At 43.9% G+C, this 16,546-nt stretch overlaps 1 protein-coding gene across 10 annotated transcripts in view; it reads left to right on the forward strand.

The window, feature by feature from the left end:
• The first annotated feature begins 482 nt into the window (after window positions 1-482).
• The window catches only part of GABRA5 (gamma-aminobutyric acid type A receptor subunit alpha5), an 80,647-nt gene continuing 64,583 nt past the window's right edge, over window positions 483-16,546 (forward strand). Inside the window, exons 1-4 of one of the 10 annotated variants that reach the window (XM_074965514.1) lie at window positions 959-1,104; window positions 3,764-3,898; window positions 4,185-4,339; window positions 14,056-14,177. In XM_074965514.1, coding sequence (XP_074821615.1) covers window positions 4,254-4,339; window positions 14,056-14,177 — 208 coding nt within the window. In that variant the 5' untranslated portion in view covers window positions 959-1,104; window positions 3,764-3,898; window positions 4,185-4,253. Of the gene's footprint in view, window positions 521-829; window positions 862-958; window positions 1,105-2,116; window positions 2,462-3,553; window positions 3,899-4,184; window positions 4,340-14,055; window positions 14,178-16,546 lie in introns of those variants that run through there. The other 9 variants (XM_074965492.1, XM_074965503.1, XM_074965564.1 and 6 more) reach the window with 9 other exon arrangements.

Genomic DNA, 16,546 nt, shown 5'->3' on the forward strand with positions numbered 1-16,546 from the left:
TTTGTTTGGGTTTCTTTATGAGGAGTCATGGGTTGCGATATTTTGGGCTAGTTTGCTGATAGTCTGCTACATTTTGGGCTGGGGGGAGCAAAGGGGAGGGGGCAGTGCCTGTGCTGTGTGTTTCCCTGGGGGAGGGGGCAGCACCTGTATCCTGCGTGGGGGACTCAAGAAGGGGGCAGTAGTGCTAATGCCAGGGGTGGGGGGCAGTGCCCATGCTGGGTGTCTGTCGGGGGGGGGGCAGTGCCTGTGCTGTGTGTATGTGTGTGTGTCCTGGGGGGAGAGGAGGGGACAGCACCTGTGGTGGGTGGATGGGTGTCTCTCTGGGGGGGGGGGGGTAGGAGAGGGGGGCAGCGCCTGTGCTGTGTGTGTCCCTGGGGGTGGGGAGGCCGAGGGGCTGTGGCCAGCTGGAAGTGACAGGCGCCACAGGCCATTCACCTGCGCTGCTCGCTCCGCTGCCCCTGCCCCGCCATGGAGCGTCCCCTGGCCGCGCTGCTCCGCAGCCTCCTGTTCTGCTGCGCAGGTGAGAGCCCGGCCCGGGACAGAGCCGGGCGCGAGCCGATGTCCGCGTGTCCCCCCGACCCGCGCCATCGTGTGCCCGGCGGGCGGAGCGCGCCCCTGCCCCGCTGAGCCGCCTGTGTCCGGGGGCAGGTTGGGATCGGGACAAGGCTCCGGGGCTGGGGGGGGGGGGGGGCTGCTCTCCCGGCACTTCCCCCCTGCCAGGTTCCCCCCCTCCCCCCGGGTGCACTTTGCAGCAGCACTGGGAAGATGCTGCCCCACCCCGCTCGGGGCTCCAGCGGGGAGCCGGGACGCTGGAGCCACCCCCCCCCCCAAGGCAGTGCTGTGCCGCGAGCCGCAGCTAAGGTAAGCGGGGCAGGGCTGGCCCCCTGCCTGCCCCCCGACCCGACCCGACCCAGGCTCTGCCTCCGCAGCCTCCCCCGCCGCCCGCCTCCCCGCTCACACGGCGGCAGCCTGCCCGGCGGGAGCGCCTGCTGCAGAGCCCGGGCTGAAGCGCTGGAGCCCGGCAGCCTCCTGCAGGCTCTGGGGCTGGGCGAGGAGGAGACCTCCGGCCTGAGAGGGAGCGGCAGCCAGACTGGACCTAAGGCAGTGGGCAGGGGGAGGCTGCACATGGAAGGGCGGGGGGAGGGGGCTCTGGGCGGAAGGGTGTTTGTTGGGGTGACAGGTTGATTACAGGGGGGGCAGGGGGCTCTGGACCGCTGGGTGTTTGTTGGGGTGACAGGGTGATTACTGGGGGCCAGTGATTCTGGATGGCAGGGTGTCTGTTGGGGTGGCAGGTTGATTACTGGAGGGCAGGGGGCTCTGGACCTCTGGATGTTTGTTGGGGTGATAGGGTGATTAATGGAGGGTGGGGGAATCTGGATGGCAGAGTGTATATTAGGGTGATGGGGTTACAGGGTCATAACTCAGGGAGAGGGGGGGCTCTGGATGGCAGGGTGTTTATTGGAGTGACAGGGTGATTACTGGGGGCAGGGGACGCTGGAGTGCAGGGTGTTTGTTGGGGTGACAGGGTGATTAATGGAGGGCAGGGGACTCTGGATGGCAGAGTGTATATTAGGGTGATGGGGTTATGGGGTCATTACTCGGGGAGAGGGGTCTCTGGATGGCAGGGTGTTTATTGGAGTGACGGGGTGATTACTGGGGGGCAGTGGGCTCTGGATGGAAGGATGTTTATTGAGGTGATGGGGGGGTCAGGGGGCTCTGGGTTGCAGGATGTTTATTTGGGGGAGGAGGAGGGGAAATCTGGGTGACAGCTTATATTGGGGCTCTGGGTTTTTCTAGGGTGTAGGGGACTTTGGGTGGAAGGATTTTTAGTGGGGGTCATTGGCTGTCAGGGTTTTTTGGGGGGGGTCTCATCTGGGCTGGGTGTGTGAATGTCTGTCTGTAAAGGGGACTTTAATATGGTTGAGGTAGGGGGTGGCTAGTGGAGTGACCTCCTGTCAAAATTCCCCTTGGGGTTTGGATTTTGAATTTGATTGTCATCTAATCGCTTTGTTGCTAATGTGGAGAACTCCTGCTGGGACTTGTAGCTTTTTAAAAATTTATTTAATCAAATCTGTACTAGGTATCTACCAAAATCTTTCTTGTGTTATTTATGTATAGAACAATGTGTTAATTTAAAAAAAAACATCAACTTGGTTTCAATAAATAGATTGGGCTACTTAGTTTGGGGCTAATTTTTAAGTGACTTTGGGTTATTAATGCAGTAGAAATCTGGCAATCCTGGTGAGGCAGGTGAGAAAGCAGGAAACCGAGTTCTGCAGGCAAGGAAAGCAAACGCAGCCCGTCAGGAGGGAGCTGTCTGGGTCTCTCACCCAGCCCCAGTACCATCCCTGGGTGCCTCTGGGAAACTTTCAGCATCTGGGGATCATCACCTGGCCTTGGGCTGCAGTAGCCCCAAGAGGAAAGATGCCCCAAGCAGCCCCTTCCTGATCCAGGGCAGCTGGTAAGGAAGGAGGGGGGAGTAGAAAGAGGAATTATTCCTGCTTTTCAAAGCAATGACGGATACCGGAATCCTGGGGGTGAGGGGGCTGAGGTCCCACAGGGAGGGAAGGGAGGGTCCCCGTGGGGCACCTTTGCAGCCAGCGCACCTGATGTTCTGTGAGTGACTGGGCCCTGCAGTGCCCTGTATGTGCCTGTGCAAACTTTACCTGGCACGATGGGTGCTCATGGTGGGACCGGGACTGGACATGTACACTGTGGTCTTGCTGCCCAAGGTAGTGTCATGGGGCTCTCTTGGAGGCCAGGCATGCCACTTTTGGCCTTTCCTGTGAAGTTGGCAGAGTTGGGCAGCTCGGGGGCAGCCGGGCATAGCGTCCCAAAGAGCACCGGAGGCAGTAGTGGGCAGAGGTAGAGGCTCTGGGACTGTGTTCCACTGTGGGCTGGTACTGTGCTTCTGGGGAGACTCCATGGAGCATCAAGACATGGGTGAACAAGTAAATGAGGGAGAGGCTACAGTGATTGCAGGGTCGGTGACAGGGCTGAGGCTGTGTTTGCAAGGCAGTGAGTTGGAGGGGATGATGGCTTTGTGGGTCTCTGCAATGCCCTGGCTGCAAGGGGAGAGAAAGAGAGGGAACCAGCCCACTGACCGATTCCTGCTCTAGCCAAGTGCTGGGCCACTGGGGAAAGCTCGAGGGAAGCTATTACCTGTCAGTAAGACACCAGGAGAAATGTCTCCCTGTCTCTTTATAGACAAGTTTAACCCACATTTCCCACTGATCAAAGAAGAGCTCCATAGCCTCACTGAATGGTCCCTAGTTTTGTCAACTGAATATTTCTAGGAGTTGTGTGGGGGAGTCGGGGTCGTAGATTGTAATGGTTAAACCATTTTGGTTTTTTTGGACTGTGAAAGAGAAAGTGAGTAGGCTCTGTTCATTTACCTGAGCAGATCCAAAATCAAGAAAGAGCGAGAAGTGCTGGCTTGAAAGGTGTGTGTGTGTGTGTGTGTGTGTGTGTGTGTGTGTGTGTGTGTGTGTGTGTGTGTGTGTGTGTGTGTGTGTGTGTGTGTGTGTGTAACACTTTAATTAGGACACAGAGTTGAGCAGTGAGAGACAGCTCTCCCAAATACTGTAATTATTAGGTTACTTAATCATTGAGGCAGGCATGCAAAAAGTGACAATCAATCCCCCAGGCAGGTATTATATTATTGTAAATCATTTCCCTAGCATGAGGTTTATGTGCATTTAAAATAAAGATCATGTTTTTGTCTTCTTTTAATGCACAATGTATTGGCAACCTGAATTCCAAGTAGAAGAGGGTTTCTAACAGGAGATTTGGGAAAGACAAATTTGTAATTGAATTGGGAAGAAGAAAAGAACGTAACTAAGAAAAGCACACACAAACAACACTTGATTATGCAGCATATAGCTGTTATTTAAAGTAGGTAAGAGTTAAAACCAGTATTTGGAAACTAGTAAACATCTCTATAATTCTACATTATTTGCTTAACGAGCAAATCAACAAAAAATTCTTTTGTTTTGTAATTTGCTATTAGCACAAGCTAAAGAGGGCCTGAATAAATTCATTTTTATAATGTACAATATGAGATGTTTATAGGTAAATATACGTAAATAGTTAAAAACAGACACTTTTTTGGTGTCTGAATGTTGTTATCCTATCATCTCTGTATCTGTTTTTTTATTGATATATTTATTTTTTGTCTCTTACAGCTTAAGAACAAAGGAGGGAAAGGAATACCTTTCCCAAATCAACTGCTTATATTATTAAACTCATTTGGAATGGACAATGGAATGTTCCCTACTTTTATCATGATCAAAAACTTCTTCCTTCTCTGCATTTCCATAAGTTTAGCCAATCACTTTGGGTAAGTTGTCACATGTTTGACTTTTTTTAACTGAAGACAGTATGTTCACAGATATGACTTAAAGAACATCTAAAGCTCTGTTTCCTCCCACTGTGTGGCAGGAAGAAAAATAGACTTGCATTTGATCCACTACTGATGTCAGGGGGAAAGGGAGCAATTATTTTTTCCCAATGAAATGTTCTGTTCCACACCAATTTATGGACCAGTCCTATATCCCTTGCACTGCTGCTGACTGTGGTGAATACTGAAGTCAAAGGGAGTTTTGTGTGTACAAGAAATTCAGGATCACAACCATAGAGGTCAAGCCTGCCAGGTGCTGAATGTGCTGACCCCAGTAGCAAGGCACTAAATTATATTTTAAACTTTAAGTAGATGAAGTTCCCATGACTTCAGTGGGAAAAAGTGCTTAACTTTAAATGCTTAAAGTTAAGTACATGCTTTAGTGTTTTGCTTGAACAAGGCCAGAGTGCTCAACACATTGCAGGGATTGAGCCCCTAGTGAGTTCTGAAATAAGAATTGCTGACACCTTTCTTCTTCTGGATCATAGTACACAGGGTACAGTTGGTGAAGCAAGCCCTTTCAGGTTGTAATAAGGCAGAGAGAATTCAGTATGAGCTCCCAGTTATTAAAATTAATTATTTAAAAGTGAGCTTGCTCCTACTCAAAATGAAAATACAGGTTTGAAAGTTGAGAAAATATTTCAACAGAATATGTTACAAACAATTCTATTTAATTAAACTTTTTTAGATGCCTACCTGAATCATTGTTTTCTGAATGTTAACTATAGCAAATATCACTGCTATATTTCACCTCTCAAAAAACCCCAAACATAGGTGTTTTCACTAGCGTACCAGAAACAGCCTATGAAAGTGATTTTAAACAAAGCGTTTAGCAAGGTTTATAGACATCTAAAGTGACTACATTTTGGTAAAAAGGTATGTATACAATTTTGTTGAAAAATAAATTTTCCTAATTGAATCCCATCCTGTGACATACATTAACAGCTCCCCACTTTGAAAAATACATAATAAAGATAGATTCAAATAAACTCCCCATCTCAACAACATTACATTTTTGAAGAGTTTGGAACTAGCACTGGAGCCAAACTTTGTGACTGGTGACTCTTTAAAATGCACAAAACTAACACCTGGGTGTGAACTCCCACAAACCTTTGGATCTGAACTTGATGGCTCAGACCCATCTCCAATATAAGCCTATTAAGACACTCAGAACTCTGTTTCCAGTCATTTGAGAAAAAGCAGACAGTTCTAAACGTGCATACTACAAGGAAGCTGAACAGCTGAAAAATTCAAACACTAGTCTATGGTACACCGGCTCCTGCTATCATGCAGCCTATGGCAAAACTCCCATTGGATCTTATTGGGAGCAGAATCAGGCTCTTAGGTCTAGATTCACAAAAATACCGAGGCGTAGTGATGCTCAGAGCCACCATGCCTAACTCTTAGGCCTGAGTTTGGTGTGTGGACTCCCTATGCAATGAATGGGGAGAGAGAGGTGCCTTAGAATGAGCGATTCACAAAACCCAGCACCCTAGCTTCCTCGTCCTCTAAGCTAGCCAGTGGGAAATGCTACGTTGATGGGTGTGTCCTAACCAGTGCCCATCTCTCAAAGATAGATGCCTAAACTCAGACTGCCTGGGGGCACCTACCTCTACTTGGGATTCTCAGCTGCTAACCCTCTCCTGGTGTTAGGCAGGAGGAGAATGACTACCTTGTATTTTACCAAAGGTGGGAAGGAGGACAAGGACAACAACCTCTCTCATAACTTTTAGTCCACTCCTCCTGCTCCAACTGAGGGAACTTCACATCGGAATGTACCATAACTCAGGGGTGAGAGCACTCACCTAAGAAATGACATAGTCCCTGTTCAAATCCCTGCTCCTCCTCAGACAAAGTGGGGAGAACTGTGGGTCACCCATATCCCAAGTGACTTTCCTACCCACTGGGCTAAACGTTAGGAGGGAGGTTCCCCCTGGTGAGGTTGTGTACACTTCTTCTCCCCCTTTATCCCAAGCATTCTGTGTAAGCTTCTCTACAGGGCCTGATCCACTGGCAAGGTCTGAGCTGGATCAGGCCCTGCAAGGCTAACTGGATCAGGCCCTGCAAGCGAGCAATGCCTAGCTTCCCCTGGTTTCTGCATTGATCTGAGCCTTAGGTGTCTGGCTATCAAGCATAAGGGACAGTGCACGTGCTCAGCAGCAGAAACATTGGTGCCAAGGGAACTTTTACTGCAAAAATTGAGGTGCTGAATGAGCTAGGCACCTACGGGGTTCAGAGGTAGCTGAGCAGAGTGTTTGTGAATCTCAGAGGGGCCTTGTTCTGGGATTTAGGTGCCTAAAGTGATAGTTAGGTGCCTACATCCTTTTGTGAATACGTACCTTAGTTTATTATAGAAATGAAAAGGAATTAGACAGTGATAGTATGGCTCTACAAAGATGGTGGTAATTTGTTAAAATTTTACCATTTTGAGAAACGTGCTAGGATTGCAACCTTGAGGTCTCTGCCCTTTCACTTCACTGGTATAGTAAGCAGGAAAGCATGCAATAAGTTAGCATTAGCCATGTTTTCTTGGATAATATTCAGTCCTTTAACTTCTGTATGGTATTCCCTTTAATAAAGAAGTGTGGATTTGTTGGTCTTTGAAGACAGGGTCTTCAAAGTGGCTAAAAATAGGAAAAAAATAATGGATAGAAATAAGCCTCAGGCAGGATTCATTGCAAAGTTTTGCCAGTGCACTTCAATTGTGACCTGCAACTCACCTGAGTTGTAAAGCCTGTACCATATAAACAGAGAGAGACAGTCCTGCCAAATTGGGCCATTTGATTCCATGAGTTAATCAAATAGCTATTAAGTACTAAAATGCGACGCTACAATACCATTTTTTCCCTTTGTGATCCAATAATTTACCCTAGGCCTGTAGAGGTAAACAGCTCTAATCCACTCTACTGTTGGTGCTACAGAATTCAAGTACTGCGGTAAGGTCAAATTGTCACTGTGCTCATGCAGCAGCCTCGGGGCAAAAGGTGGTGCAGTGTATCTAAGTAGTTCTGCCTTAGAAGCAGTGGCAATGTCAGTGTATAGTTTAAGTGCTTTGGGATGCTTCAGGATAAAAAGGTACTATATTCAGATAAAATATTAGGGTGGTATAGAAACAGTAGTAGCCCTTTGATTGCCACAGTTAACACTTATTATTGCCAATAGACTGTACTGTAATGATTTAGGATCATTTAGGTTTGGTATGCAGTGCTACATTTTAGTGTGTTTTATTATAAAACATTAAGGAAAAGTTGCTGTCATTTTGGACCAATGGACAAAGATTAAAAAACAAAACACCAAAAGAAGTTGTAGATGAAGGCTGTGATTTTCGAATCTTCCTAGGAGACTAAGACATGTAATACCCAATGAAATAAATGGGAATTATGTATCTAAATCCCACAGACGGTTTTTAAAATCTCAGCAAAAGCAAAATCTCAGCTGTAATTCTGGGCTATCATAAATATGGAATGACTGCTGAGAATTACATACAACATTAAGCCATGGGGCAAAGAGAGGTGTAGAACTGTAAACGTAGTTACATGGTGTTATTTAAAAAAGTGACAAAATTAAAATTCAGAGGTATAGATCAAATAAGACCAGAATACAAAAAACCCCAACCCAGCATTGTTCATATAATAGCTATTTATGACCCTTGTTCTGCATAAACAGTCTAATGTGAGTCAAGCAGACTTCAAGCTTGCTAGAATTAGACCTTAAGTTTTATAATACCTTACTCTACTGAGGTATCTTAAGATGCTTTACAATTTTGCTGAAACTAAAAATTAATCTGTACTATGATGTTAGTGAACAGTAAAAAATCAATTACAGTAAAAGCAAACAGCTACAGATTAGACAAAGGGTCTGATTTTTCATTCCTTGTGCACCCAAAACGTCCACTGAACTCAATAAATGTTTTGAGTGTGCAAGAAATACAGTATCCATTTGTCACAGAACAAACAAAAGGTGGGCATGTTTCTGATGTCACTGGGGGGGTCGAACACAGCAAACAGATTCTCCAGAGAATCAGTGGACCATAGCTGGCATCCCATAGAACAAGGAGTCACTTATTCAGTGTCTTACCCTGTGAAGTATGTGTTGCTTCTTGGGTGCAGTTGAGCATCTTGCAGTATCACGCCCTCAAAAGATTAATTTAGCTGTTATTTGGTAAAGGCTCACTTTATGAGTGACCAAAAATATCTTTTCGCTAATGAGAAACCTAACTGGGAACCAGTATTATTGGTGCAAGAGGAGAAGTGAGGTGGATCTTTCGCAGTCAGTCCAGCTTGCTGTTGACTCTTTCTGCGTTTAGAAAACTAAACTGTTAATTGGAGCTGGTCGAACATTTTCATCAAAAAGTCAGCACTGTTTTTTGCATTTTTGAACAGTTCTACTATTACTCAAGCAATTTGGAATGCCAGTAAGTAAGGCCCTGCTTTTCCAATAAATTCAGGCAGTAGAGAGTGATGGATGCATTGCAGCTCCCTGATCATCAGCCGGCGTAAAAGTTAGAGCGAGCAGAGGGCCTATTGTAACCTTGTGTCAGTAGAGGATAAGTCATAGTATGATGCCCCCTCCTGATCACACTCCTCCTGATACACCCCTTCTCTTCCCTTGCTCTGGGATACAGCAGAGGATGTAGCAGAGTTGCTGCTGCCAGGTTTCCACCAGTGAAGGGCATTTCCCTACACAAAAGGAGTAATTCTCCACCAGCTATCTTCAGCCCTAAAACTTGACAGTGATTTATCCCAGAGGCAGAAAGGCACACTCTCTACCTCAGAAGAGAAAAGGGAAGAATTCTGAAAATCTCTCAAGTAGTAGAAGGCTGACTTCATCACTGCAGAAACTTGCTCTTCACACATAAGGCCTCAAGTCAATCAGAATGCCCCTCCACTTGAGCAAAGGGGATATCTTTGGTTTTCTGAAATGCAGCTGAGAGGAAATCTTATGAGGATGCATGTTTACGTTGGTGTTATTCACTATCAACTAACAGTTTTAATCAGAGTAAGTGAGAAATATATGAGCCCTACTAACTCTAGCCCCCGAGCAATGCAAGAATTTTTTCTCTACAATATATTTTTTGGGTGTTTTGTCTGGTCTACTTTTACATATCTTAGTCAAAGGGGCTTCCTTTGTTCTCCATTAGATACTACTCCACAATCTAGTAGCTCTCATCATTCAGATGATTTTCATGAAATTCAGTCTTATTTTACCTCCCCTTCACATTATTCCTGGTTATGCTCTACAGCCCTAAACAAAATTTCTTCCCTGGGGTCATCACGCTTCTAGCACTTATAGACAGTTATCAGTTCTCCCTCATGTTCTCGTAGGGCCTGATCCAAAGCCCATTGAAGAGACTCCCATGGGCTTCCGTGGACACATAGCTCTTTTCATTCTTCCTCTGAATCAGGCATTTCATTCTTTTGGTTTCTCTTTTCCTAATTCCTTCCAGCTTGTCTCTATATAATAGCATGGTACACAGATGCCTATTCAGTCACGAGGAATGCTAATTCATTGGGACCCTAATTTCCAGCTGTGTCCACTCACAGCCTATTCCTTCCTTCCTTTTTTACCCCTTTACCTTGAAAGACCATCTGAAAAAAAAATGCAAAGCTTACGTACCCATAGAACTACCGGTAAAAATGTTGTGCTGTGGAATGAATGCAATAGGGATTCGGGGCTTGGGCAAAAGTCTTTCGGTGAAAGGGACGAAGCTTAACTCATCTTCATAAAAATCTGTGGTTCTTCTGTGCAGCAAGAATCTAATCCACGTTTTTGGGATCACTTCATCCAAAGGAGGCATGGAAGACTAAATTACAGGAAGACTGTCGTAATACGCATTTGATATTGATCAACATTTGTCACTGAGGTATATTGTCGCAGTTTCAGAGTTAGCTGCACCTGTATTTCTCCTCTGTGGTCCCTTACGGCCATCCACTTAAGGTTTCAGGCTCCGAGTCATTACCTCTCTTTGGTGGGGAGACCCAGGTTTTTTTCCCCTCCTGACCAAAGGTTTTAAGGCTACACATTCCCTTGGCATATACTGTAGTGTGATATCCCCAGCAAACCAGTGCCTGTGCTTAGCTTGCTCTATGGGGATATGACCAGTGCGTGCCAGCGATTACAAGTTACCACACAACTCTTGCTCTGCAAAGTACATTTATTCTTTGGATAAAAGCATCACAGAGAAAATATCTAAAAAAGTCCCCACATACTTACTAACATACCAGAAAACTACCCATCTTCCGCATGGGGAGTCTGATAGGCCAGCATTCCTTCTACCCCTTCAGCAAGGGCTGAGGTCCCCTTTGGACCAAAGGTCCTGTCCATTTGCTAAAGCAAAAGGAAGATCCTGAATCTGTTTAAACTCAGTCTTTATATATCTCAAGTTCTTTCTTTGTCTCTTTGTCTCTGGAAAACGCAGTTGGAACCAGTGTATGCAAGCTATCTCATAATGGTGGTACCTCACTGGAGCTGTTTATGGTCTCAGCGACTTGCCTTAACCAAACCCCACTGTTCTTAGTTCTTGGTGGAGCTGTGGTGGCCCCTACCCCCACCTCTATAGAGTCGGGGACACTCATACATAAACCATTCCTAAATTTAATACAATGCTCTCCAAAGATACTATATGGGGTTGTACTATCTGCCACATATACAGGTAGAGAGACAAGGTGGGTGAGGTTATATTTTTTATTGGGCCATCTTCTGTTGGTGAAGAGACAAATAAAAGATTACCCCACCCCCTTTTCTGTGAGACCCTGGGACCAACATAGCTACAAAAACACTACAAACATAGACATGCAAACAGTTTTATATTTTGCAGAAGGGTCTAGCGTGCAGTTTAGATTTTGAGATTGCTAATGAAAAAGTCATTTACTTTGGGTCAGAGTTAAGGTTGTAATTTTACAATGAAATATGCAATTCTTTATATTTTATGAGAATGTGTTTCTTTATGAGTACTATAAAAACTGTTATGTTATTAAGTACTATCTTCAGCCTTCATTTCCATACTTTTAAATGCTCAAGTTTTATAAATGATGTAATAGGTAAGTATGTTATTGTCACTGAGCAACTTTAATTGTTGGTAAAGAAAGATTTTTGGTTTTGGAATGACAGTGGACTCAGGAAAGACCCCTAAGAGACAGTAAAAGAATTAAAAGCAAAAGAGACAAACTGCTTAAGATCAAATAAACATGAGCAAAATCAAGCAAGTATACTTCTTGTCAAACCAATTTAATATTGCAATCAGTTCAGCATAATCGAGGCCATCAAAACCAGCAGAAATGTCCAGCAATGCAAAACCTTATAACTCCCTAAAGATGCTCAGTCATCCACATTGAAAGGTAAACCATTCACAGTTTTAAGCATCACTGTCTCTGTTGCAATTTGGTCCAAAGCCTGACAGTTAACACTGACAGATTGCTTGTGATAAGGCGATGATATACTGGTAGTTACTTGACAACAATTCTTTCAAGAACTTTCACAAGAAAGGGCAAATTAGACACTGAAAAATATTTTAGATTTCAAAGCTGCTTTTCTTTCTTGCGTTCTTTTTTAAGAATAGGGTTTCCAGTAGGACGGGAATTACACCAGAACGCAGAGACAAATAAATAGTTTGTGTAATAAATAGAGGGGCGTTTATTGACACTAGGGTGACCAGACAGCAAAATGAGAAAATTCAGGACAGGGGTGGGGAGTAATAGGAGCCTATATAAGAAAAAGACCCCAAAATCGGGATTGTCCCTATAAAATTGGGATATCTGGTCACCCTAATTGGCACTCTCCTGGAGAAATTCAGTTGGCCAGGTAACAAAAGAAAGTTTACTTTTCTGAACTAGTATCTTGACTTCCCTTTTTTGAGATAGCTTTACAATCTAACAATTCTGATAATATATTAAACTGTTTAATGTGTAATTTAATTCCTTCACCTGAGACCAGGATAAGGGCTGGGGATACGAGTGAGCTGGAAAATAATGAACCCTTAATGATCTTAGGACCTCCTTTTTAAAAAGGGCAATTTCATCTTTCCATCTATCAGGAGAAATAATTGAATATGTCCTTTTGCTGTTGTTGGGGAAAAGAAGCTGATTAAATGTTTTAAACAGGCTTCTGGGATTTTCCTTCTGTGTCTGCAATGCCAGCTGAATAGTTAGTACCTCTGTCACTTCTGTTACCTGCCTCCATTCACTAGGATGTTGTTTTCAACTAAACTGAAGGTGCAGCTGCCATATTATTTTAGTTGATCATTTGCACTGCACTATCCACCTCAGTGAGGCACTGGCCAATGGAGCAGATGTAGTCATAAGAGACAGAACTGGGAGTTAAATTAACCTGGAGAGCATAGAGTGGTTGGATGGTCTTGTGGATTGGGCAAGGGGTGAGATTCAGTGCAGTGCCTCTAAGAACCTAGGGGGAAGGGTGTAAAAGGGGCTTCAAGGCTTTGCACTCTCCTGATCCTGGGCTGCTCAAGGGGCTGCCTCTAGCATAACTTAGCCCTCAGGGCCCAAGTTACAGCAGCCTCCCAGGGCTGCCCTGTGGGCTCTAGCATTTCTGGGAATCTCCATAGCACTGCCTGCTATGGTCCCCACACTGAAGTGCCCTCCCCCCAACCCCTCGAATGGTCCCCTATATTATGGCTTGCAAGAAGGTTCGTCAAGTGCCTGCACTGGGGAATCGTCTGACAGAGCCCTTTTTACCCAACTAGGCCATTAAAAAGAATATCTTTTCAGTTTCAAAAAGAGTCTTGGGTAAAAATTCTTACTGAAACATTTTTGAGTTCTGGTTTTTTGATTAAAAAACACAAATATTTGACCAGAAATTAAAATTTTTAGGCAAAACATTTTGGTGAACAATATTTTTTTCACCAAAACAAAAAGGTCTTTCAGTGAAAATATTCCAGCCATTTCTCCTCGTGACCCCATAGTTTCATTGTCTTTAGTAACGTATTCTTCATTCTAAAAATACTGGAAAGAAGTTAACATAGGTTCCTTCCTTATGCCCCGGACACAAGGTTAGGTTTGCTTTGTCTGTAAACTCATATAGAGCACCCTGGGCCTGATCCCACAGTACTTGAGCAGACAGTTAAAGAAAGGGGGGAATAGGATATTTTGCTTGCTTAAAGGGCCACCATGCCTGACATATTTAGACATGTCTACTGAAGTCTATGAGACTTTATATTGAACAAGGAATGCATGATTCAACCTAATGGCTGTAGAATCAGGTCCACAATGTATAACAGTTGTTTGCTCAATGCAAGGGATGAAAACAACGAGGGGAGTAGAAGAATTGTTTATTCTGTCCTGTGCTTTTGAGAAACCAAGAAGATTTGGGGTGAAGTCCTGGCTCCATTGAAGTAAATGGGAGTTTTGCCATCAGCCACTTGTTCATCTTTGATGTTCTGAGATTTCTCATACAGAAAGATATGTCACTACCTCTCCCAGCAGCAAAGCAAAAAGCAGAAGCAGAGGAGGAGCATGAGGAATAGAGGAAAACCATGCAGTTCACATTGCAGAATTTCATCTGAATACTTCAGACTGTGGGAGAGGGTGGAAAATTGGAGGGAAGCGGGGTATGAGATCTAATCCCCATGGATCCCTCTGAGACTGGCACAGCTTTTAATCTGTTCCCTTTATTTTATTTATTTATTTATTTATTTTAAACAGCTTCTCACTAATGCCAACAGCTTCAGGGAAAGATGACACCAACAATAATATTACCATATTCACCAGGATCTTGGATGGCCTACTGGATGGCTATGACAATAGATTGCGCCCAGGACTGGGAGGTACAGTAGAATTTCTATTGCATCATTTAGTGTCACTCTTGTGTAATTACTACAGTGAAGCCTACATAAAATGAATATCTGTCAGTGGAAAAAACCTGTTAAATGTACTTGCTCTAACCAAATGGAACAAAATGGAACCTAACCAAATGGAAACAGAACAAAGCCTTCGTAAACAAATGGCTGATTGTGATGGGGAATAAGATACCATCCAGAAGTTGATGAGAGGACTCTCCTTCTTGCTAGAAGGATCCTGGCTGCTTGCCTTGACTGTAGGGATTCACAGCATTGCAGACTGAGCAAACTGTGGGCAATTAATTAATCCCCACTTAACAGTCTATATAAGAGGGATGTGCTCTCAGCCAAAGAGGGATGGATGGATGGGTCAATCAGTTTCTAGAAGGCTACATTTGGGAGGAGAAACAGGGGGTCCTTTTCCTCTGGAACATTGCTGAAGTGAGCTATTGAGAGTTCATACCTTTGCATTGGCCTTAGTTGAAGCAAGCCTCAAAGACTGTGCTTTATATCGTGCTTTGAGTGCGGGCAGCCTTGCTCAGTTATTTGCTGTCATAAATATAAAGGGAAGGGTAACCACCTTTCTGTATACAGTGCTATAAAATCCCTCCTGGCCAGAGGAAAAACCCTTTCACCTGTAAAGGGTTAAGAAGCTAAGGTAACCCTGCTGGCACCTGACCCAAAATGGCCACTGAGGGGACAAGATTCTTTCAAATCTGGATGGGGGGGAACAAAGGTTTTGGTCTGTCTGTGTGATGCTTTTGCCGGAAACAGATCAGGAATGCAGCCTGTAAAGTTAGTAAGTAATCTATAAGTAATCTAGCTAGAAAATGTGTTAGATTTTCTTTTGTTTAATTGCTGGTAAAATAAACTGTGCTGGATGGAATGTATATTCCTGTTTTTGTGTCTTTTTGTAACTTAAGGTTTTGCCTAGAGAGATTCTCTAAGTTTTAAATCTGATTACTTGTAAGGTATTTACCATCCTGATTTTACAGAGGTGATTCTTTTACCTTTTCTTTAATTAAAATCCTTCTTTTAAGAACCTGATTGATTTTTCATTGTTCTTAAGATCCAAGGGTTTGGGTCTGTGTTCACCTGTACAAACTGGTGAGGATTCTTATCAAGCCTTCCCCAGGAAAGGGGGTGTAGGGCTTGTGGGGATATTTTGGGGGAAGACGTTTCCAAATGGTCTCTTTCCCTGTTCTTTGTTTAAAACGCTTGGTGGTGGCAGCATACTGTTCAATGACAAGGCAAAGTTTGTATCTTGGGGAAGTTTTTAACCTAAGCTGGTAAGAATAAGCGTAGGGGGTCTTTCATGCAGGTCCCCACATCTGTACCCTAGAGTTCAGAGTGGGGAAGGAACCTTGACATTTGCATTTGGCTCTTAAAGCGGTATGGTATACTTCACATGTATTGTTATACATTACAATAAAGCAAACCACAGAGGTGTTTCACGTAAAGTATTGGTGAGCAGAATCCTCTGTTGCTTGGAGTGGTCTGCCACACTGATAACATTTCCAGTGCAGTAAAATGGTTATTTGTCTCTGGTAGACTCATTGAAAAAATATGTCAAGTGTCAAAAATATGTCAATATGTCAATATGTATACTGTACAAAATTATATCTATTGCACAGCAGAGCCTCCTTACACAATAGATTATTTTTAATACTAATTTAAAATAACTCTGTTGAAAGAATTATATTTTGCAGCAATAAGGCAGTTCATTGCCGATTGTATCGGTATTTAGAAATCTTCAGTTGGGACCCAATCTTGACATAATGGGCCTGATCCTCACTCAGGCAAATCTCTCTTTCAAGTCAATGAGAGTCTTACCTGAATAAGGGCTGCATGGGCAGCTCCACTGTGAGACCATCACATTACTTCTAGTAAAATGGGAAAGCCCCTGCACCAATAACACTGTGGATCTTATCTGATGCCCTAGTCCTTAAAAAAACAAACAAATTATATTTAGTTAGCTGTGTGTGGCCTAAGGCAATCCAGTCTCCCTGAACAGAGGGCCTCTCTAAAACCCATTGAAGTCTTTCTGGTCACTCTCATTGGATTCAAATCGGGTTTGGATCAGGCTGGCCCATGACACATATTCTTCTAATCACCTCTAAGGGTTTCTGTAGTTGAATAGGTTTTTGTTTTTCCTTTCGATAATATTTTCTTCTAATGTGATGCCTGACTTCACCTTCCCAAATATTTTAAGTTCCACAATTGGGAAATAACATGTACAAGTCGTGCAGAATAAATCAAACTTATTTTATAGTGTGAGTGACAAAAATCTCTAGAAAAGGTAAAAATAAAAAATACCCTTTTCTATGATCAGCTAGATGTGATGAAATTGTATTTGT

The sequence above is a fragment of the Natator depressus genome, chromosome 1 (genome assembly GCF_965152275.1).
Source record: "Natator depressus isolate rNatDep1 chromosome 1, rNatDep2.hap1, whole genome shotgun sequence".
In the NCBI taxonomy this organism is placed as follows: Eukaryota; Metazoa; Chordata; order Testudines; family Cheloniidae; genus Natator; species Natator depressus.